Source organism: Urocampus carinirostris, chromosome 2, assembly GCF_059441175.1.
Source record: "Urocampus carinirostris isolate Australia breed hairy pipefish chromosome 2, RoL_Ucar_1.0, whole genome shotgun sequence".
In the NCBI taxonomy this organism is placed as follows: domain Eukaryota; kingdom Metazoa; phylum Chordata; class Actinopteri; order Syngnathiformes; family Syngnathidae; genus Urocampus; species Urocampus carinirostris.
This window is the reverse complement of record NC_142350.1, coordinates 21,243,285-21,259,410: the sequence shown is the minus strand read 5'-3', so window position 1 is coordinate 21,259,410 and position 16,126 is coordinate 21,243,285. Positions and strand designations below refer to the sequence as shown.

General features: G+C 39.2%; 1 protein-coding gene across 2 annotated transcripts in view; it reads right to left on the bottom strand.

Moving 5' to 3' along the window:
- Positions 1–1,325: 1,325 nt before the first annotated feature.
- The window catches only part of csmd3b (CUB and Sushi multiple domains 3b), a 493,867-nt gene continuing 479,066 nt past the window's right edge, over positions 1,326–16,126 (bottom strand). For both annotated transcript variants that reach the window (XM_088329348.1, XM_088329349.1), the window contains exons 64-72: positions 15,055–15,128; positions 14,857–14,968; positions 14,605–14,784; positions 12,361–12,420; positions 11,340–11,498; positions 11,123–11,259; positions 9,625–9,712; positions 9,426–9,561; positions 1,326–6,437 (exon numbers count right to left, since the gene is read on the bottom strand). In XM_088329348.1, coding sequence (XP_088185474.1) covers positions 6,278–6,437; positions 9,426–9,561; positions 9,625–9,712; positions 11,123–11,259; positions 11,340–11,498; positions 12,361–12,420; positions 14,605–14,784; positions 14,857–14,968; positions 15,055–15,128 — 1,106 coding nt within the window. In that variant the 3' untranslated portion in view covers positions 1,326–6,277. The remainder of the gene's footprint in view (positions 6,438–9,425; positions 9,562–9,624; positions 9,713–11,122; positions 11,260–11,339; positions 11,499–12,360; positions 12,421–14,604; positions 14,785–14,856; positions 14,969–15,054; positions 15,129–16,126) is intronic.

Here is a 16,126-nt window from a genome sequence, read left to right as displayed (position 1 = left end):
TCTCTCTCTCTCTCTCTCCCTCCCTCATTTATTTACATATGTATGTAGAGTATTCAACGTTTGGTCAGAATTACATTTTGCAATGTCAGAAAATGATCAAACACTGTCAAAAAATATGAAGTAAATAACTACTATGTTTTAAGTCAATCACATACATATATTATCTGACTGATACTGCTGGAATGTGAGATTGCGGCGGGAGGCATTATATTCATGTCCGCATCAAAGGTCTCCCGGACAACTCAACCACAGGGGGGTCGGCCCCTCCCAGGAGACCGAAACCCAGAGCTCTTACACGTCCTACCTTGCAAGGGCAGTGAATTTGGCCAGCAACAAGGAAAGAGCGCATATCCTAACAAGAGGAACTGGATTAAAATCCTGGCCGGTCCTGACCAAGTCTCAGCTCAAGAAGCAGCTAGAGAACCATGCCAGGTCAGCAGCCAAGCTTAATCATGCTAGCGGCCAAACCGGTGGGACAAAGCCAGCAAACTCAGAGAAGCCTCAAGCCACCAGCAGTCAACCTCTGCCCTGTGGTCCTCGCACCAGGCCTACCAGGATTCTTCATCACTCTTGAGCCGAGGACATAAAGACCGGGCCATCATCGTCATCGACTCAGAACTTCGCAGAACATCTCATTGTTGCTAGGTTTTGGTATGACGTAAAAGAGGGAACTCTTATCAAAATACAATAACGTGATAATCAAGCCAATGTTGTTGCCCATTCAAATGGTGCCAGTTTAAGTTCTCAACTCCTAGTTTTGTTTTGTTCTATTGTCTTCTTATTGTTTTGTGTTCTATTCAAGCTTCTTCAGTAGACAATTAGTAAAAGAAAAGTCCCTAAATCCAAGCGTAGGTGTGTCTTAATTTAAGTATATTGAACAATCCAAAATAATTCACCTAAAGTGTGTGTAGCCACCCTTCGGAATAACTAATCAAGGTTTTTCATCCGTTTTCCTAACACAATGATCTAAAAACGTATGTGATGCTCCAAAAAGGCGAGACGAGTTTTGAAAAGAATAAACTCAGCTCTTCAATTCAATTGGTCAATAAATTGTTTGTTAGAATGATTTTTTTACCACACATATTTGCTATACACACACACACACACACATATATATATATATATATATATATATATATATATATATATATATATATATATATATATATATATATATATATATATATATATATATATATATATATATATATATATATATATATATATATATGTCTTCCTCTTTTCTCTCCCCTTCTCCCCCCCCCTGTATTTCTTTCTTTTGGCGCAAGACCCCTTTCCCCAGAACACAAATAAAAAGACACCCATTACAAAAGCAAGTAACCCTTTTTTTAATCTTACATTGCATTGAAAATTTACATAATAGATTCATTACATTTTACAAATAATCTCATCATAAAAATATATTTCTGTACAAAACACTTTAGTTAGGTATAGATATATTTTTTTAACCTTTTTTCTATTTTCTCGATCAGTCTTTCAGTGTCCGCCAATGTGGGAGCGAAAGAGGGCTTCGGTCTCCCGATTTATTGCAGTCACTGGGAAAAGCTTGGGAGTAGGTTGAATGTGGATGTGTTTGTGAGGAAGGCAGATTCCCAAAGCAAGTGTTTTTTTTTTATGTTCAGTTTTTTCTGTGGTTTTTTTTGGGATAGGCACTGTGTCAGATTCATTGTGAAAAACACAACCTAAACCACCACAACACAATGCTCAAATGACGACTATCGCTCCAAATGCTCCAAATCAATGCGGATAAAGTGAAATGGGAACAGAATCTTTTTTTTTGTGGATGTGTAACATCTTCAGGTGATGACACAGAACCAAAAGAACAAAAGAACAGGGTTCGTACACTTTCTTGGTGACCCAATTTAAGCACTCTTTAAGGACTTTTAAAGCCAATCTGGTCATTTCTCCAGTACCACTAAAATAAAAAATCCAGTGTAAATCATGTATTTCGCAGAGCCACAAATATATCTATGATTTACGTAGGCGATTAGTACATTTAGTAAGACACTGGATCTCTAGATCTCAGACAGCAAAAATATTTCTGGATCCAAATAATACAAATCCCTTCCCATATAGATTAAGGGTAAAATGACGGTAATGTGGAGCTTATATTATAAGTTGCAGGACATTTTTCCCATTACAATTTACCATCGGCAAACGCTAGTTTCATTTTATGTGTGGCTTGAAATACATCTTCATAATTGATATATAATTCTTCCGTGTAGCATGCACCTGTCCTCTTGGGCGTGACCTGCAGAGGGCAATGCTGCTTCATAAGAAAATGCCATACAAGCTAATTTCAGCTGCCGTTAATCACGAGGGAAGAAATGCAATGGCAAAGAGAAGCCATCATTGTTAAGCAGACTTAGGAAACACGGGACGAATGTATTTACAGGCACCCAGAATTCAAGCACCTTTCAATCCTTTCAACATTAAAATTCAAGCATTTTTAAGAATTTCAAGACCTGTACGAACCCCAAAACAAAGATAATTATGCCACTTAAAAAGTAGTTTCAAAAATAAAAATGAAAACCCAATATAAAACATCCAATTGTGAGGAACTTTTTAAAGGAGTGATTTCCTAAACGTACCCACTCTATTTTTTCTACTGGAGAAAATAAATAAATAAGAGGAAACAAACAAAAAAAATTAAAAATAAAAGTCCTGCTACCAGATCACACAAAAATGCTGGATGGACCACAATTGGCTTAAAATGAATATAAATAAATTATATAAAAAATCTCCCGAAAAATGTATCTAAAATGACACATTTTCCACCAGCAGGCAATTTGACTCATTTTAAAAATATGTCCTGTTACTTTGTTTTAAAGGGACATTCTGTACCATTTAGAGACTCCTAGGAGTAAAAAACACAATTCATCAAAAATAAAACAAAGCAATATTGATTTAAATAATAAGCACAATACATCAACTATCATTTAAAAGTGCATTTTTTAAAAACCAGAAGGTTGAGAAATATCAATTTATTTCACATAACACGAGGTTAGAAGGAGCTGATTTGCATGTACACCATCTTGCTGCTAAAAAACCAAAACAACCCTGTGGGAGGCTGGGCAAAAAAATGGTGCGTTTTAGTCAGTTTGAGTCTGTATAGTTTGTATATATCCTTGGACTTTGCAGAACTAATTTTTCGGTTGCACTACAGCGACATCTAAGGGTCACATATTACACAGTGGCCTCTGATAAACTATTATTTTATGAAAGAAAAATGCTACATAATAATTTGCATCGTGTCTGTCTTTCATAATTTAAAATGTTAATTGGGCAAATGAATAAACAAACATGTTTTTAATATTTAATATCGTTTATTTAATAATTGGTCTGGAGAGGGATGGGTGCCACCAGGCTGTAGTTGCCCAGGACACACCACAGGAAGTGGTAACCCTACGACCCCAGTGGTTAAGGGATCTATCCAACTGACCAAACTATGATAAATATCTTATTGATTTAATATAAAACTTATGCAAAACGAGAACAGTACTTAGAATGAGCCAAATCATCCGCCATATTGATTTGTTTTAATTCACAAAAAAAATTAAAAAATGAAAAAACAAGTAAAGAAAAATAATAAAAAAATAAAAATGAAATAAATTATCAGTGCAGGTAAAGCAAATAGTACACACTAGTGAAATAACCTTACAACAGAACAATATTCTTTGTGTAGACACTGGAAAAACAGTGGCGATTTCCAATTAAAAGGGAGGATAAATAGTGGGCAGTGTCAAAGGGGCTCAACATGTCATGGGGCAGCACTTCCTCAACATCCTCAATGCAACAAGAAGTACACAACACAAAAACAAAAAACGATTAAAAAAAACAGAACAAAAAAGAAACAGTGGTAATATGCTACTGTGATTCCGTGTGTCAAATATGTACTCGAACACAAAAGTCGTGTGCATGCAGCAGCTCACTCGAATTAAACCTCATTACGACAAGCAAGAAAATAAAAAAAATGAAAGTGTGCGTAAAAACATTTTCGGCCAGATATTTATATATTTTTTGAAAACCCGCCGTGATAATCTGGTATGATCCTTCTCGGCCACGCCCCCTCGTGGCACATCTATCGCACAAAAATAGAGTTGGCGACTGTTTCCCGAATATATATATATATTGATATATATCCGCAATCGATTTACAGTGCCCAGGGAAAGTATTAGCCCCCCAATAACTTTGTGTTATAATTCCACATTTCAGGCTTTAAACTTAAAGCTCAAAGAAGAATCAACAACATTTTATATTATATTTACTGAAAAGTAGGTGTTGCAAAAAAAATGGCCCCAGTTTTCTCAGCTCAGCCAACTTATTACATAAGTTCCCTGATGGCTTCTAAAATATCCAAAGTTGACCTAAATGACATAACAATGACAAACCGAGTTGAAATGTGAGTCATTAAGTCTCAGTTTTAATGCACCTGCCCTGTTATGAGCTAAGAGGTCTGTGAGAGGTCCGAGAGGTCGCACGCTCAATTCTCGGCTCCTCCGAGTTAAATGTGTCCTTAGGCAAGTCACTGAACTCCTAATGCTCCCGACAATCCGGTAGGTGCCTTTCATGGCTGACGCCGCTATCAGTGTATAAATGTGTAAATGTGAAGACCATTGTAAAGCGTGTTAGGTCTTCAATGACTTGAAAAACGCTAGATAAATGCAGACCATTTACCAGTTGTGAAAAAGTTCAAAGCAGGAATCGGATACAAGAATGTTTTGTAACATTAACACATCTCCCGAACCACTGTGCGAGCAATAATATCAAAATGGAGAGAACATAAAACCGCTGCAAACCTACAAAGACCTGGCCCTCCCTCTAAACTTTCTGCCAAAACAAGGAGAAAACTATTCAGAAAAACAACCAAGAGTTCCATTATCTTATTGGACCTCAACCCTATAGAGCATTAGTGGAAAGATCTGGAAAATGCTGTGCACAAATGATTGCAATTAAACCTTAAGGAATTTGAGCTGTTTAGTAGGAGGAAAATGGGCAAATATTTCTATTTCCATCCTTTCATTATCTGCACCGCTTATGCCCAGTAGGGTTGGGGGAGTGTTGGAGACCACCCCAGCTATGTTTTGGGCTGTGGGCAGGGGACACCCTGAACTGGTTGCCAGCCAGTCACAAGGCACACAGAGACAGAGAACTGACTCGTTCATTTATACCTAGGGACAATTTGAACCGGCCAATTAACCTGACATGCATGTTTTTGGAATGTGGGAGGAAACCGGAGTACCCGGAGGAAACCCACGAAAGCACGGGGAGAACATGAAAACTCAACACCAGAAGGCTGGTAGCTGGATTTGATCCCATGACCTAAGAACTGATCCGCGGATGCGCTAGCCACTCAGCCGTCCTGATTGGTTTACGGTTTGCCCCTATTTCCATTTCAAGATGTGCAAAACTTATTGACCTACCCAAAAAGGCTTGTGGCTGTGATCGTAGGAAAAGCAGCTTGTATAAAGTATCAGCACAAAAGGGGCCAATATTTTAGCAACACCTACTTTTAAATGTTTTATTTGATAGCAGATTATAAAATGTTGAACGCTTTCAAGATAGTTTCTCAAATGTTGCTGATTCTTCGAAAACATTTGAGTCTTTTCAAAAATCTACAAGTTCGAAGCCTGAAATATGGCAATATGTCAAAAGATTCTTGGGGTTGGGGGGGCAACACTTTTGCAAGGCACTGTATATCCGCAATAGATTTACAGATCAGAAGATTCTGCAGTAGTAACAAATAAAGAAGAAAGCACTCGCGGAGTGCAGGATCACGGTGACGCCGTAGCGCCGGCGGCCCACCCGGTCGGGGTCCCAGTTAAAAGTTCTCCGTCGTGGCCCTTTTCCCCAAAGGGGTCAGACAGAAAGCGTTTTCTGTCTCGTGTGCTTTAGTGCCACAGCCAGAACAAATGTTTTTTTCGTCGCCGGAGTCCATTTGGAAGTTAAGTTATCTTGAGACATTCGGCAAATGACTCCGATATGCAGATTCGAAGATTTTGACCCCGCCACCGAATCGCTTAATCGACTTTCAGTTCAGTCCAGGGTTGTCCGTGTCTCCTCAGCCTTTCGGGGTGCCGGAAATACAGAGGAGCGCTTAAAGCTTTCTACCAGTCAGCCTTCCTCCTCCTTTCATCTGCTCCTCTAGAACCAGGACTCCATCTTGACACTACTCCTCTTAAGAGTACAGGTGACCCCCCTCAATTCCTCCCTGTGTTGAAAAACGTTTTCCTTTGGGATGTCCTGTCCAGCTCACTCAGACCATGGTGCAGACCGTGTTGAGATTTGGGTCGAAGCGGACCGCCTTGCCCTCCACCGCCTTGGCGCTGGTGTTGTACATGGGGTTCTCGAAGGCGGCCTGCCCATTGTTGTTCTCGTGGACTGAGCAGCCTGTGTATTGGGTCTTCGGTGTGGTTCTGTTGTGTTAGAGATCATATGACAGAGCGTTAAGACAAAGAATAGACTAACAAAGATGCGTGAATGGACGGGAATTCTTCTGAATGTTAATGAGTTAAACGCATTTAGTGACATAGATGGATTTGAGACGTCAATCCCCCATTTTACATCTAAATCAGGGATTCTTAACCTGGGTTGAATCGAACCCTAGCGGCTCCATGAAGGCAGTCTCAGGATCCGTTGGGAGCCTCTGCTGCGAACCGTCTCTACGAGCTGGCTCTTAGAACTGATCTAGGGGATCCAGCTCCCCACCAATCAACAGCTGGTTCCCTTAGGGACACCTTTTTATCCTTGTGGTTGGTCATTATGCATTTTTGGCGGGATTCCGTGTTGTTGACTTTAAATTTGTTGAGCATAAAAAAGATTAAAACTGGTTTGAAGGAATTGAAGCAACAAAAACAACCTGAAGAGCTGTTTCTCGGTTCCTTAAAAACAGTTGGGATTCCCATCATACAAGAAAACTCTGGTCAAAGACGGCACAGCAGAGATTATTTGACATACAGCTTATTCTTTTAAACTAATGGAAATATCTGCTTTCCCTGGTAACTGGTTATCATTACAATAAAGTAATATAGTTACTAGCTTAGTTAGATTTTGGAAGAAGTAGTGAGTACCGATAACGAATTACCTGTGTAAAGTACCGTGCCCAACACTGTTCAAGACACACTGATTTACCATGCCTATTGACCCTATGCACGTTGCGGCAAAACTACCAGAGCGGACAGCAGTTGTAGAAGCAGATGAGTTAAAACGAATATCAATTACCTCAAGAATATAAGCACTACATTTTATGACGCTAATTTCTTGCTGCGCGGTGGGATGCGGTGGAACCGGCAAGGTTCTAAGCCCAATAGTCCAACTTCCATTCAGTGCAAACTGTTCCCTCTTATTACTTTGGCTTCCTTGCATGTTTTGGAGACACCTTTCTCCCTTGAAAAAGAAATAATCACCTAGTTTTACTGCTTGGTTTTCTATTTACACATACTATGACAGCCACTCCATCTTGAGTGAACCACATTTTTAATTTTTTATTTTGTCTTGGTGAGTGGAGGTTTCGTTGCCCATCCATTATGCCAATTGCATCTCTTAAGCAGTGTTGGGAATAACGCAGCTATAAATAACACTTGTTTTTTCAGTAACGGGGTAATCTACAAATAGTTCTTTCTCCCGTTCCAACAACGTTATCGTTACTGACGGTGAAAAGTGAGTTTGTTACTTTGGCTGTAGAATGCCAACAGTGGCGTGCCCCCGCAAACCTGACGCCGTTTCCAGCATTGCCGTTTTTCCGCTATCCTCAGAGTTGTTTACATCACGTCTTTTCCCTTCATATCACCATTCCAAATAGCCACTACCGTATAGTTAGATAGCAGTTACTGATGCGCCAAAATAAAAGTCAAAAGAGGGCTAAATCGTAAAAAACGGTGAGCCACAAGTGCTGTTGACATTCGTGGATGCGATGGCAACAGACTTGTGTCGTTCGCAAACAAAACAGCTCTATGAGCCTCTTGGAAGTTAAGGAAATACCATATATTATACTATATATTATATCATATTATTTATATGTGTACATATCATATATATATATATATATATATATATATATATATATATATATATATATATATATATATATATATATATATATATATATATATATACACACATACTGTATCATATATGTTATCTATTATAAAATACTTTTGTACTTTTAACTTATACATTTAGTTTAAATACCAAGGAGTATGCATTTTTATATACTATTATTAAACATGTAATTTACTTTGACTCTCCACATAACTGTGTAATTGTAAAAATGTGTAATCTCCTTTATCTCAATGTCGTAATAATTTCATTTTTCAAAATATCCAAGTTTGAGTGATAGACAACAAAGTTTAGATCTAAGTCATGCTGTTCTCTTTTTTACCCACTTGTTTCTACTTTTACTTATAGAAGTAACACATGTATGTTCAAAATAAATTTTAAATTATATTAGATTTATATGTAGTTTTCAGTAGAAAGACATACTTTTGTCAAGTTCATCAATTTTTGTAAAAGTATAGTCTCTGTTTTAGAATCAAATGTTATAGAATATTGAGTAAGCAAAATATTACTGAGGGTTTGACTGTCGGTGAGTTTGAGTGCAATACTAGCTCAACTAAACAAAGAAAGAACTAACATTAAACATATCTGAGGAACTGTGTCAACATTTTAAAAACACGTGTATTTGTCTGGATACTTTTGAGACAGTCCTTTCCCCATAAAAGGTTTGATGCGTTAGCTAAACTAAATTCAAATTAAAACAATAAAGGTATATCAAAAAAAAAGTAAGTACAAAAATCAATACAAATGTGTTGCACTCCAACATTGGGTTCCCCCAGGGTTTTTCCCTTTCAAATTCAAGAATTTTTAGGACATTTTCAAGACCGCATCTAATAAAATTTAAGACCAATCTTGCACCCATTTTGGCATAAATGTATGAAATAATGCAGCATAATCTGTCAGTATAACTAAGAATAACTGCGTAAGACAAGGACAAGTGTTAGTTCCCAAACCAAAGTAACAGTACTCCAACAACAAAATCGGTCAGAAACTGACTGTACCTAAAGATGCATTTTCGAAAGCGCAGAAATCTGTATTTTCAGACCGACACATTGAATTTATCGTTCAGAGATAGATAAAGTCGGGGAAAATTAAAACAATTTTACGGACCAATGTGCCGTACTTTGGTTAGTTTACTCATTATACAATTAATCGCTCTATCACGCATACAAGACAGGGGAAGATTAAGATATTTGAGAATTAAATTTAAGACTGGTAAAATTTGAGACTTTTTAAAGCCTTGATTTGTGGTTATTCAGATTTAAGCTTTTTGAAGTTTCTAAGGCCTCGCAGGAACCCTGTTTTTCACGCATTTTTGTCATTTTCTGAGCATGTTCTCCAGTCCAAACCTTTGTTTGTAGAGATAAAATCCAAAGCCAGTAAAAATGAGGGCGAAAAAAGGCACCAGAATGGCGATGGCCACCGAGCTGCTGTTGGTGCCCAGCTGAGGCGGGTGCAAATTCTGACTCTCTGACATGTTCAGCCCTGCGTATCAAATACAACGTCAGCTTTCTTTCCATCGGTATCGGCACCAGAAAGAGCAAATACCGAGTCGCTGGAGCCCGAACTGTCCGTAGTCTTTTCCCTGGATGAAGCCCTGGAACACGTAACTGGAACCGTCAGGTTCAGCCGACACCTGACAAGAGAATCACAACATTCACAATCCTGACTTGAGGTATTTTTACTCGAAAACAGGGGTGGGAAAACTCTGAGTCATCAGTTTGAAAAACATATGCACAGGGGCCGGGCCGGAGAAGAAAAAAAAAAAACAACAGCTAAATGATGTATTTATTTTTTTGTATATGCCAAAAGAGTCTTAAATCGGATACCTCAGCAATAAATGGAAAACATAGATAACATAAATCGGTTTTTAAATTCAAGACTGTTAAGGACTTTTTCAATGCTCCTGAAATCAAATTTAAGACCAACTTGACAAAAAAAAACCCACACAATTAAAACAAACAAAATTAAAAAGCACAAATACAACGTACACATTACCTGGCACAGCTTTAAGCCATGGCGAAAACGTCTCTCATGTAAAGTACACTTTCCTAGCACGGTCTAAAGAAAACGTCTCTGTTCAATGATGCTATGTGTATTGTGGGGAGACCTGAAACATGTGTCTGCTCTGCAAGGCCTGACTGAAACCACATCACCGTTTTGATAGTTTTGTTGGTGTGGAGAGAATAATCAAATGTTCCCTAGTGGATACATGCTAGTCAGAATATACAGCTACAGTGGGTGGTTTGGAATGGCGTGGTACTTAGATGATGACCTAAAAATGTCATTATTTATATTAGGTTAAAAAAAAAAATCATACACTACACGTATTTTGGATAAATATACTAAAGAAGTCTAATGTATAATGAGTTTATTTGGGTATTGTATGCTATAGAAGTCACGAGCAGTACTATTATCTAGTAAATTTATTCATTCATTTATTCATTATCTGCACCGCTTATCCTCAGTCGGGTTGCAGGGGGTGCTGGAGCCCATCTCAGTTATCTTCGAGCAGTGGGCAGGAACCCCCTGAACTGGTTGCCAGCCAGTCGCTGGGCGCAGTGGATTTACATTAGAGTTAATTCATAGGTGCACTTAGGAAAATTCACCTCCACCGAATGTACTGTAAATTTAAAATATAAATCATGTGTTTTCTCATTTTCCTTTTGCAGGGGAAAGTATTGTTCTTGTTTTCAGTTCGAAAGTCTTTCCTGCGAGAAAAAAATATGGAATATGGGTAGGCACTTAATTGCTTTGGTTTTAACTTCCCTTTGGGCACATATTTATATGGTATATTATTGTATTGTATAGTAAGGTTTGTGCAAATAATTGACTGTTTTCTTTTGTGAATTAATGATTGATGTTGTTTATTTTGCGCTGTTCCTTGTTTTGACGAGAAGCCGTTCATTTTTTTCCCTTTTTTTCCTACCATCAGCATTGTCACACAGGCCGGATTAAATCCTCCTGACACAGCCCGAAGGCCATAGTTTGGCTACACCTTCTCTAAAAATGTCATGCTATTCCTAGCGCAGGATTGGACGCTTACAAATCCGTCCATGGTCCACGAGTCTTCGATGATCTTGGCTGGAGAAACGGCAGCGTCTTTCGAATGACTTCCCTGCTGCACGTGGTTAACGTGGTACATCAGCAACAGCAGACGGGCTTCTGAGGTCTTATAAAGGCCTACAGGAAAACCGACAAAAGACATTTGACGAATTTTCATCGACTCTGGCGTGGCCGAGAGAAAAAGAAGCGGCACGTGCCTGATAGCAGCAGCTCCATGTTGCCGTTGCTCAGCGTGACGTTGACCCTTCCCGTGCTGGCATTGAAGTTGGTGATGCTCAGTGTCATGGGCTGCTTGCGGCCCCGGTAATTGTAGGAACCCTTCCAGATGTAGTTGGGGGAAAACACGTCATCCGGCACTGGACAAATGGGAAACGACATTTAAAAAAACATTTGATTTTTTTGCCACAAGTGCCAAAAAGTCAAAAAAGGGCAAAGATTAATTTCGCTACAACCATTACTGACGTTTCTAAAAAAAAAAAAAATAAAAAAAAAAATCTGGATTTTTAGTCCTCGTAGTAAGTATCAAATTTTCCGCACTATAAGGCGGCCCTAAAAATAATCTTGTGTCCTATATTTTTCTAATATAAGGCACACTGGACAATAAGGCGCATGCAATTAAAACACAGCATTTTTTACTCACGATGCCAGAAACAAATGTTAGAGAATGTAATAAACAAAAAGTCGTCCTGATATATAGAAATAAATGTAAAAAAGCACAACAAGGGTATCAAATATTTGGTGTATCTGATGATGAACCGGACTTTGAGTTTATATCTATTACTGGTGGTCTAGTGGTCAAGTACAAGTGGCTCTGGAGCTGTATATGCGGCTCTTTGGCGCTCCCAAGTGGCTTCCTGATGCTTTTTCCAACAAACCACGGTCATAACCTCGCCTAAGTAACCCCGGGCTCATTATGCTTGTTGCTCTATAAAGAAAGTTGATCTGAGTATAAATTGATCTATAAAACGTGGCATAACCTATTTGGGATTGAAATATCTGATTGGGGTCATACAAGACTGCATAAACTACTGAGGTCTACGTGATCTAAAGCAGATGTTTGTAGCTGGTTATTATGCGGCGGACGTCGCTGGCAGTTGGCGCTAAACGGAAACATTTGTTTCCGCTGCGACTTCACATTTAAAAGTGTTTAGCTGGCCGCCAAAACAGTGACCTTTTAACAATTATTAGCACAAACAGAGCACGTTCACACACACTCACCGTTGAGTTTGGGGCTCGGGGTTCCCGTTGCCGGTTTCGCGGCTTTCTTCTTCTCTCCAGCTGCCAGCATACAAATTTTCATGAATATGCATGATGTGAAAATGGGGACAAAATATGACAGCAGGCCAGAAGTGGGCTTATCGTCCCATTGATGCAGAAGGACAAAATATTTGAATCCTGCTGTTTGCATGATTACTATTAATTACTTCTTGAGCCTTTAGGGAGAAAAGACAAATCACAGATTACATTATACAGGTGTAATGTATATCAACCTTTGACAGCGTTCCGTTTTGGAGGGGGGGGGAGTGGCACAAAGACATGAATCACCCCCTCTATCCTGCTCCCCCTGTATCACACCCCTCAGCTGTACCCCACAGGATATGAAAAAACATCATATCATTGGAATATTAACTGTTTGCAATGTCAAAAAATGGTGAAATTGTGTCATAATATGTGCATTGAATCCCATGATAGCTTCAATAAAATGATTTGAATTGATCGAATTGTATTGTGTTCTTGGCGACTACCATTCTCGAAAAACTCTTCCAACAAGATACCTTTTGGTTCCCATGAGGTCAACCAAGAAAACATCTCATCTCATTAGCTGCACCGCTTATCCTCAGTAGGGTCGCGGGGGTGCTGGAGCCCATCCCAGCAATCATCGGGCAGTGGGCAGGGGACACCCTGAACTGGTTGCCAGCCAATCGCAGGGCACACAGGGACAGACAACTCACGTGCTCATTCACACCTAGGGACAATTTGGACCGGCCAATCCACCTGAAATGCATGTCTTTGGAATGTGGGAGGACCGGAGTGCCCGGAGGAAACCCACGCAAGCACGGAGAGAACATACAAACTCCGCACAGTAAGTCTGGTAGCTGGATTTAAACCCACACAGGAGGTTCCCAAGACCTTAGAACTGTGCCGCACACGCGCTAACCAATGCACCGCCGTGCTGTCCAAGAAAACATTTCATGACTAAATGTTTTTGGTGCAAGGGCAAATAATACTATTTCTGGCATGCTATAATAAAAATTGCAGTCTTCTAAAAAACAAATTGTTTTAACCGGGTTTATGGATCAATCATTTCTTCCCACATTTCTGTCTGCTAAGACTGCGAGGGCTTGTGTCAACAATATGCTGTGATTAAATTATCCTTTGTCAAGTATATAAATGTAATTTGTTAGTATCAAAAATGTGCATTATTTAATTTTCTGTCTCTACTATTTTCCTTCTGGACTGATCAATCATTAACCATATCAATGAACTGAAAAATCGATTCAAGCTAAAATTGCTTCCTTCATGATAAATGCTGGAGACAATATGAGTCTATGTGTCATTAATTTGGTTGGAAAACCGTGAGCCAATTCAGTAATCACTGAATTCGATTCCGAATTAACTAAAAATAATTTAAAGCAATTTACTCTACACTTGACCGGTCCCCACATGGAGCCAGTTCTGATTGATACAGCGACCGAAAAAAGGCCTAACCTGCAAACTCATCTGTTTTGACAAAGGTTAGTGTAGAGATGCTAACACATGCTCTCAGAAAGTGCCACCCGGGACAAAGAAAGGACCTACCAGCCGCCAGCAACCAACCAAAGCTCAGTCTGACAGAGAATACATTGACCCAGGCCCTGACCAGGTCTCCAAACTTTAGTATTCACACAACATTTCCCGCCCAAAGATTGTATAAAACCGACCTCAACCAACATCAAATCATTGCATGCAAAACAAAGTTAATTCCGATGGTTACATATATTGTTTGTAGTGATTAATTGGGAATTATGTCAAATTTCCATGCCCAGTTGCCTAAAGTTCTATCTACAGGAAAATAAACGCAACAACATTGTTTTTCTACCCTGATGGTGCCAGCCATAATCCCCACATGTTTTTATATCTATCTTTTTGTAATTCATATTTTAGTGTTGTGTTTTATTCAAATTTCTTCTGTAGATTATTAGTAAACCAAAGACCTTAAACTGGAGTGTGTGTGTGTTTTAAATAAAGTATGCTTAACTAAAAATATAATTCGCTTTAAATGGTTGTGTAGCCAACTGTCCGATTAATTAAAAGGGTTTAATCAGTTTTCCTGAGGAAATGATCAAGAAACAGGCTCAGGCGAGACGAGTTTAAAATATTCACCTTACCTCTTTAGTTTAATTTGTCAATCGAGTATTAATTGAAATAATGTATTGACTCCGAAATTCCCTACATTATATTTGTATGTATGTATTGTTTTACCGCGACATATTGGCATTTTGCCGGTCCAGGTGCCATCGCTCTTGCAGACCCTGTGCTCGGAACCCCCGGCAAGAAAGTAGCCGGGCTGGCAGCTGTACACCAGCGTGTAGCCGAAACCCGCCAGGTCCATGCCGACAACGTCAACGTGGAGAGCGCTTTCGGGCTGCTTGCACGCGTGTGCTGTGGGCGAGGAGAAAAACTTCAAAAAAGAAAAGAAAAACGACAAAGGGCACGTGAGGACGGGATTCTTACGTATGCACTCTGGTTGTGTCCCGCTCCATCTGAGGTCCGGTTGGCATGTTCTGGAGGAGGAGCCTTGGATCAAGTGACCTGGCTGGCACTGGAAGGACACCACACTGCCCACCTGATGGAGAGCGAGAAATTACTCATTTACTGCATCTGAGTCATCATATCTATTGATAATCTCCGCAAAAGGATCTTCCTTCTCACCTTGAACCCAAAGGTGCGGTTGAGGGATCCGTATCTGGGCGTCCCCGGGTTGTCACAGCTCGTCTTGGTTGGTTCTGCAAAGAATATTCGGCAAACATGAATGCCCTGATGACTTTTTGCAGGCCGGCTGTTGTCATGGCAACAAGGGTTGCCCTGTGCTGGTGCGGCAGCAGGGGGCAGCAAAGCTTTGCCACAGAGTCAAAAGAAAAAGAAAAAAAGGAGAGGGGCGGGGGTCGACATTCAGCCTTAAGATATCATACATGCAACATTGCATTTATACCTCACACGCATCAAAAAGTAAAAATCTAACATACCCTGAGTAGTGCTGGGACTAATACGTTATAAGGGAACATGTTTACTTCCCTTGGTGACAAATACTGTAACGCGGTATTAATAATATTTAGGAACTCAACTGTCGTTACTAAATGGACTCCGTGAATCAATAAATGCAGGCAATTACAGACAACCTTCTCCATATGTTGAATAATTCTTCATCACCCATATTGTCACATACAACCCATAATCCAACCAGATAATAATACATGGGTATAATTGTATCCACTGACAAGGTACAACTGAATACAGTTTCGCTAGCGCTGTCTCTGGTACAGAGTACAAGGAATCTGAATTTTTCTTCATGCAGATCTTTTTGCATCTAAGTCAAATCTACAACTATAGAAGCTGTGTTTGTGTCAAATATGTGTTAACCCTTTTCACCCTTTTCTTATTTTGCCCTTTTTTTGCATTATTCTTCTTTCTTATTTTTTTTTCTTCATTTAGCTTTTTTAAGTTATATTTTCTTAATTATTTTCTTTTTTCTGTCGTTTTTTTAATACTTTTTCTGTTTTTCCTTATTTTTTATTTACTTGTTCTGTTTCTTTTTTTTCTTTTCTACTTTTTTACGCTCAGTTTTTCTTCTTCTTTTCCTTTTTTCTTACTTTTATCTTTCCTTCTATTTCCTTCCTTGTTTTACTCTCTTTTTTTTTTCTAATTTCTTTCTTTTCTGAGAAAGGCTTTGCAAAATATCTAATGCCCTTTTGTTTGTCATCTGTACCACTGGTGGGAAAGTGGT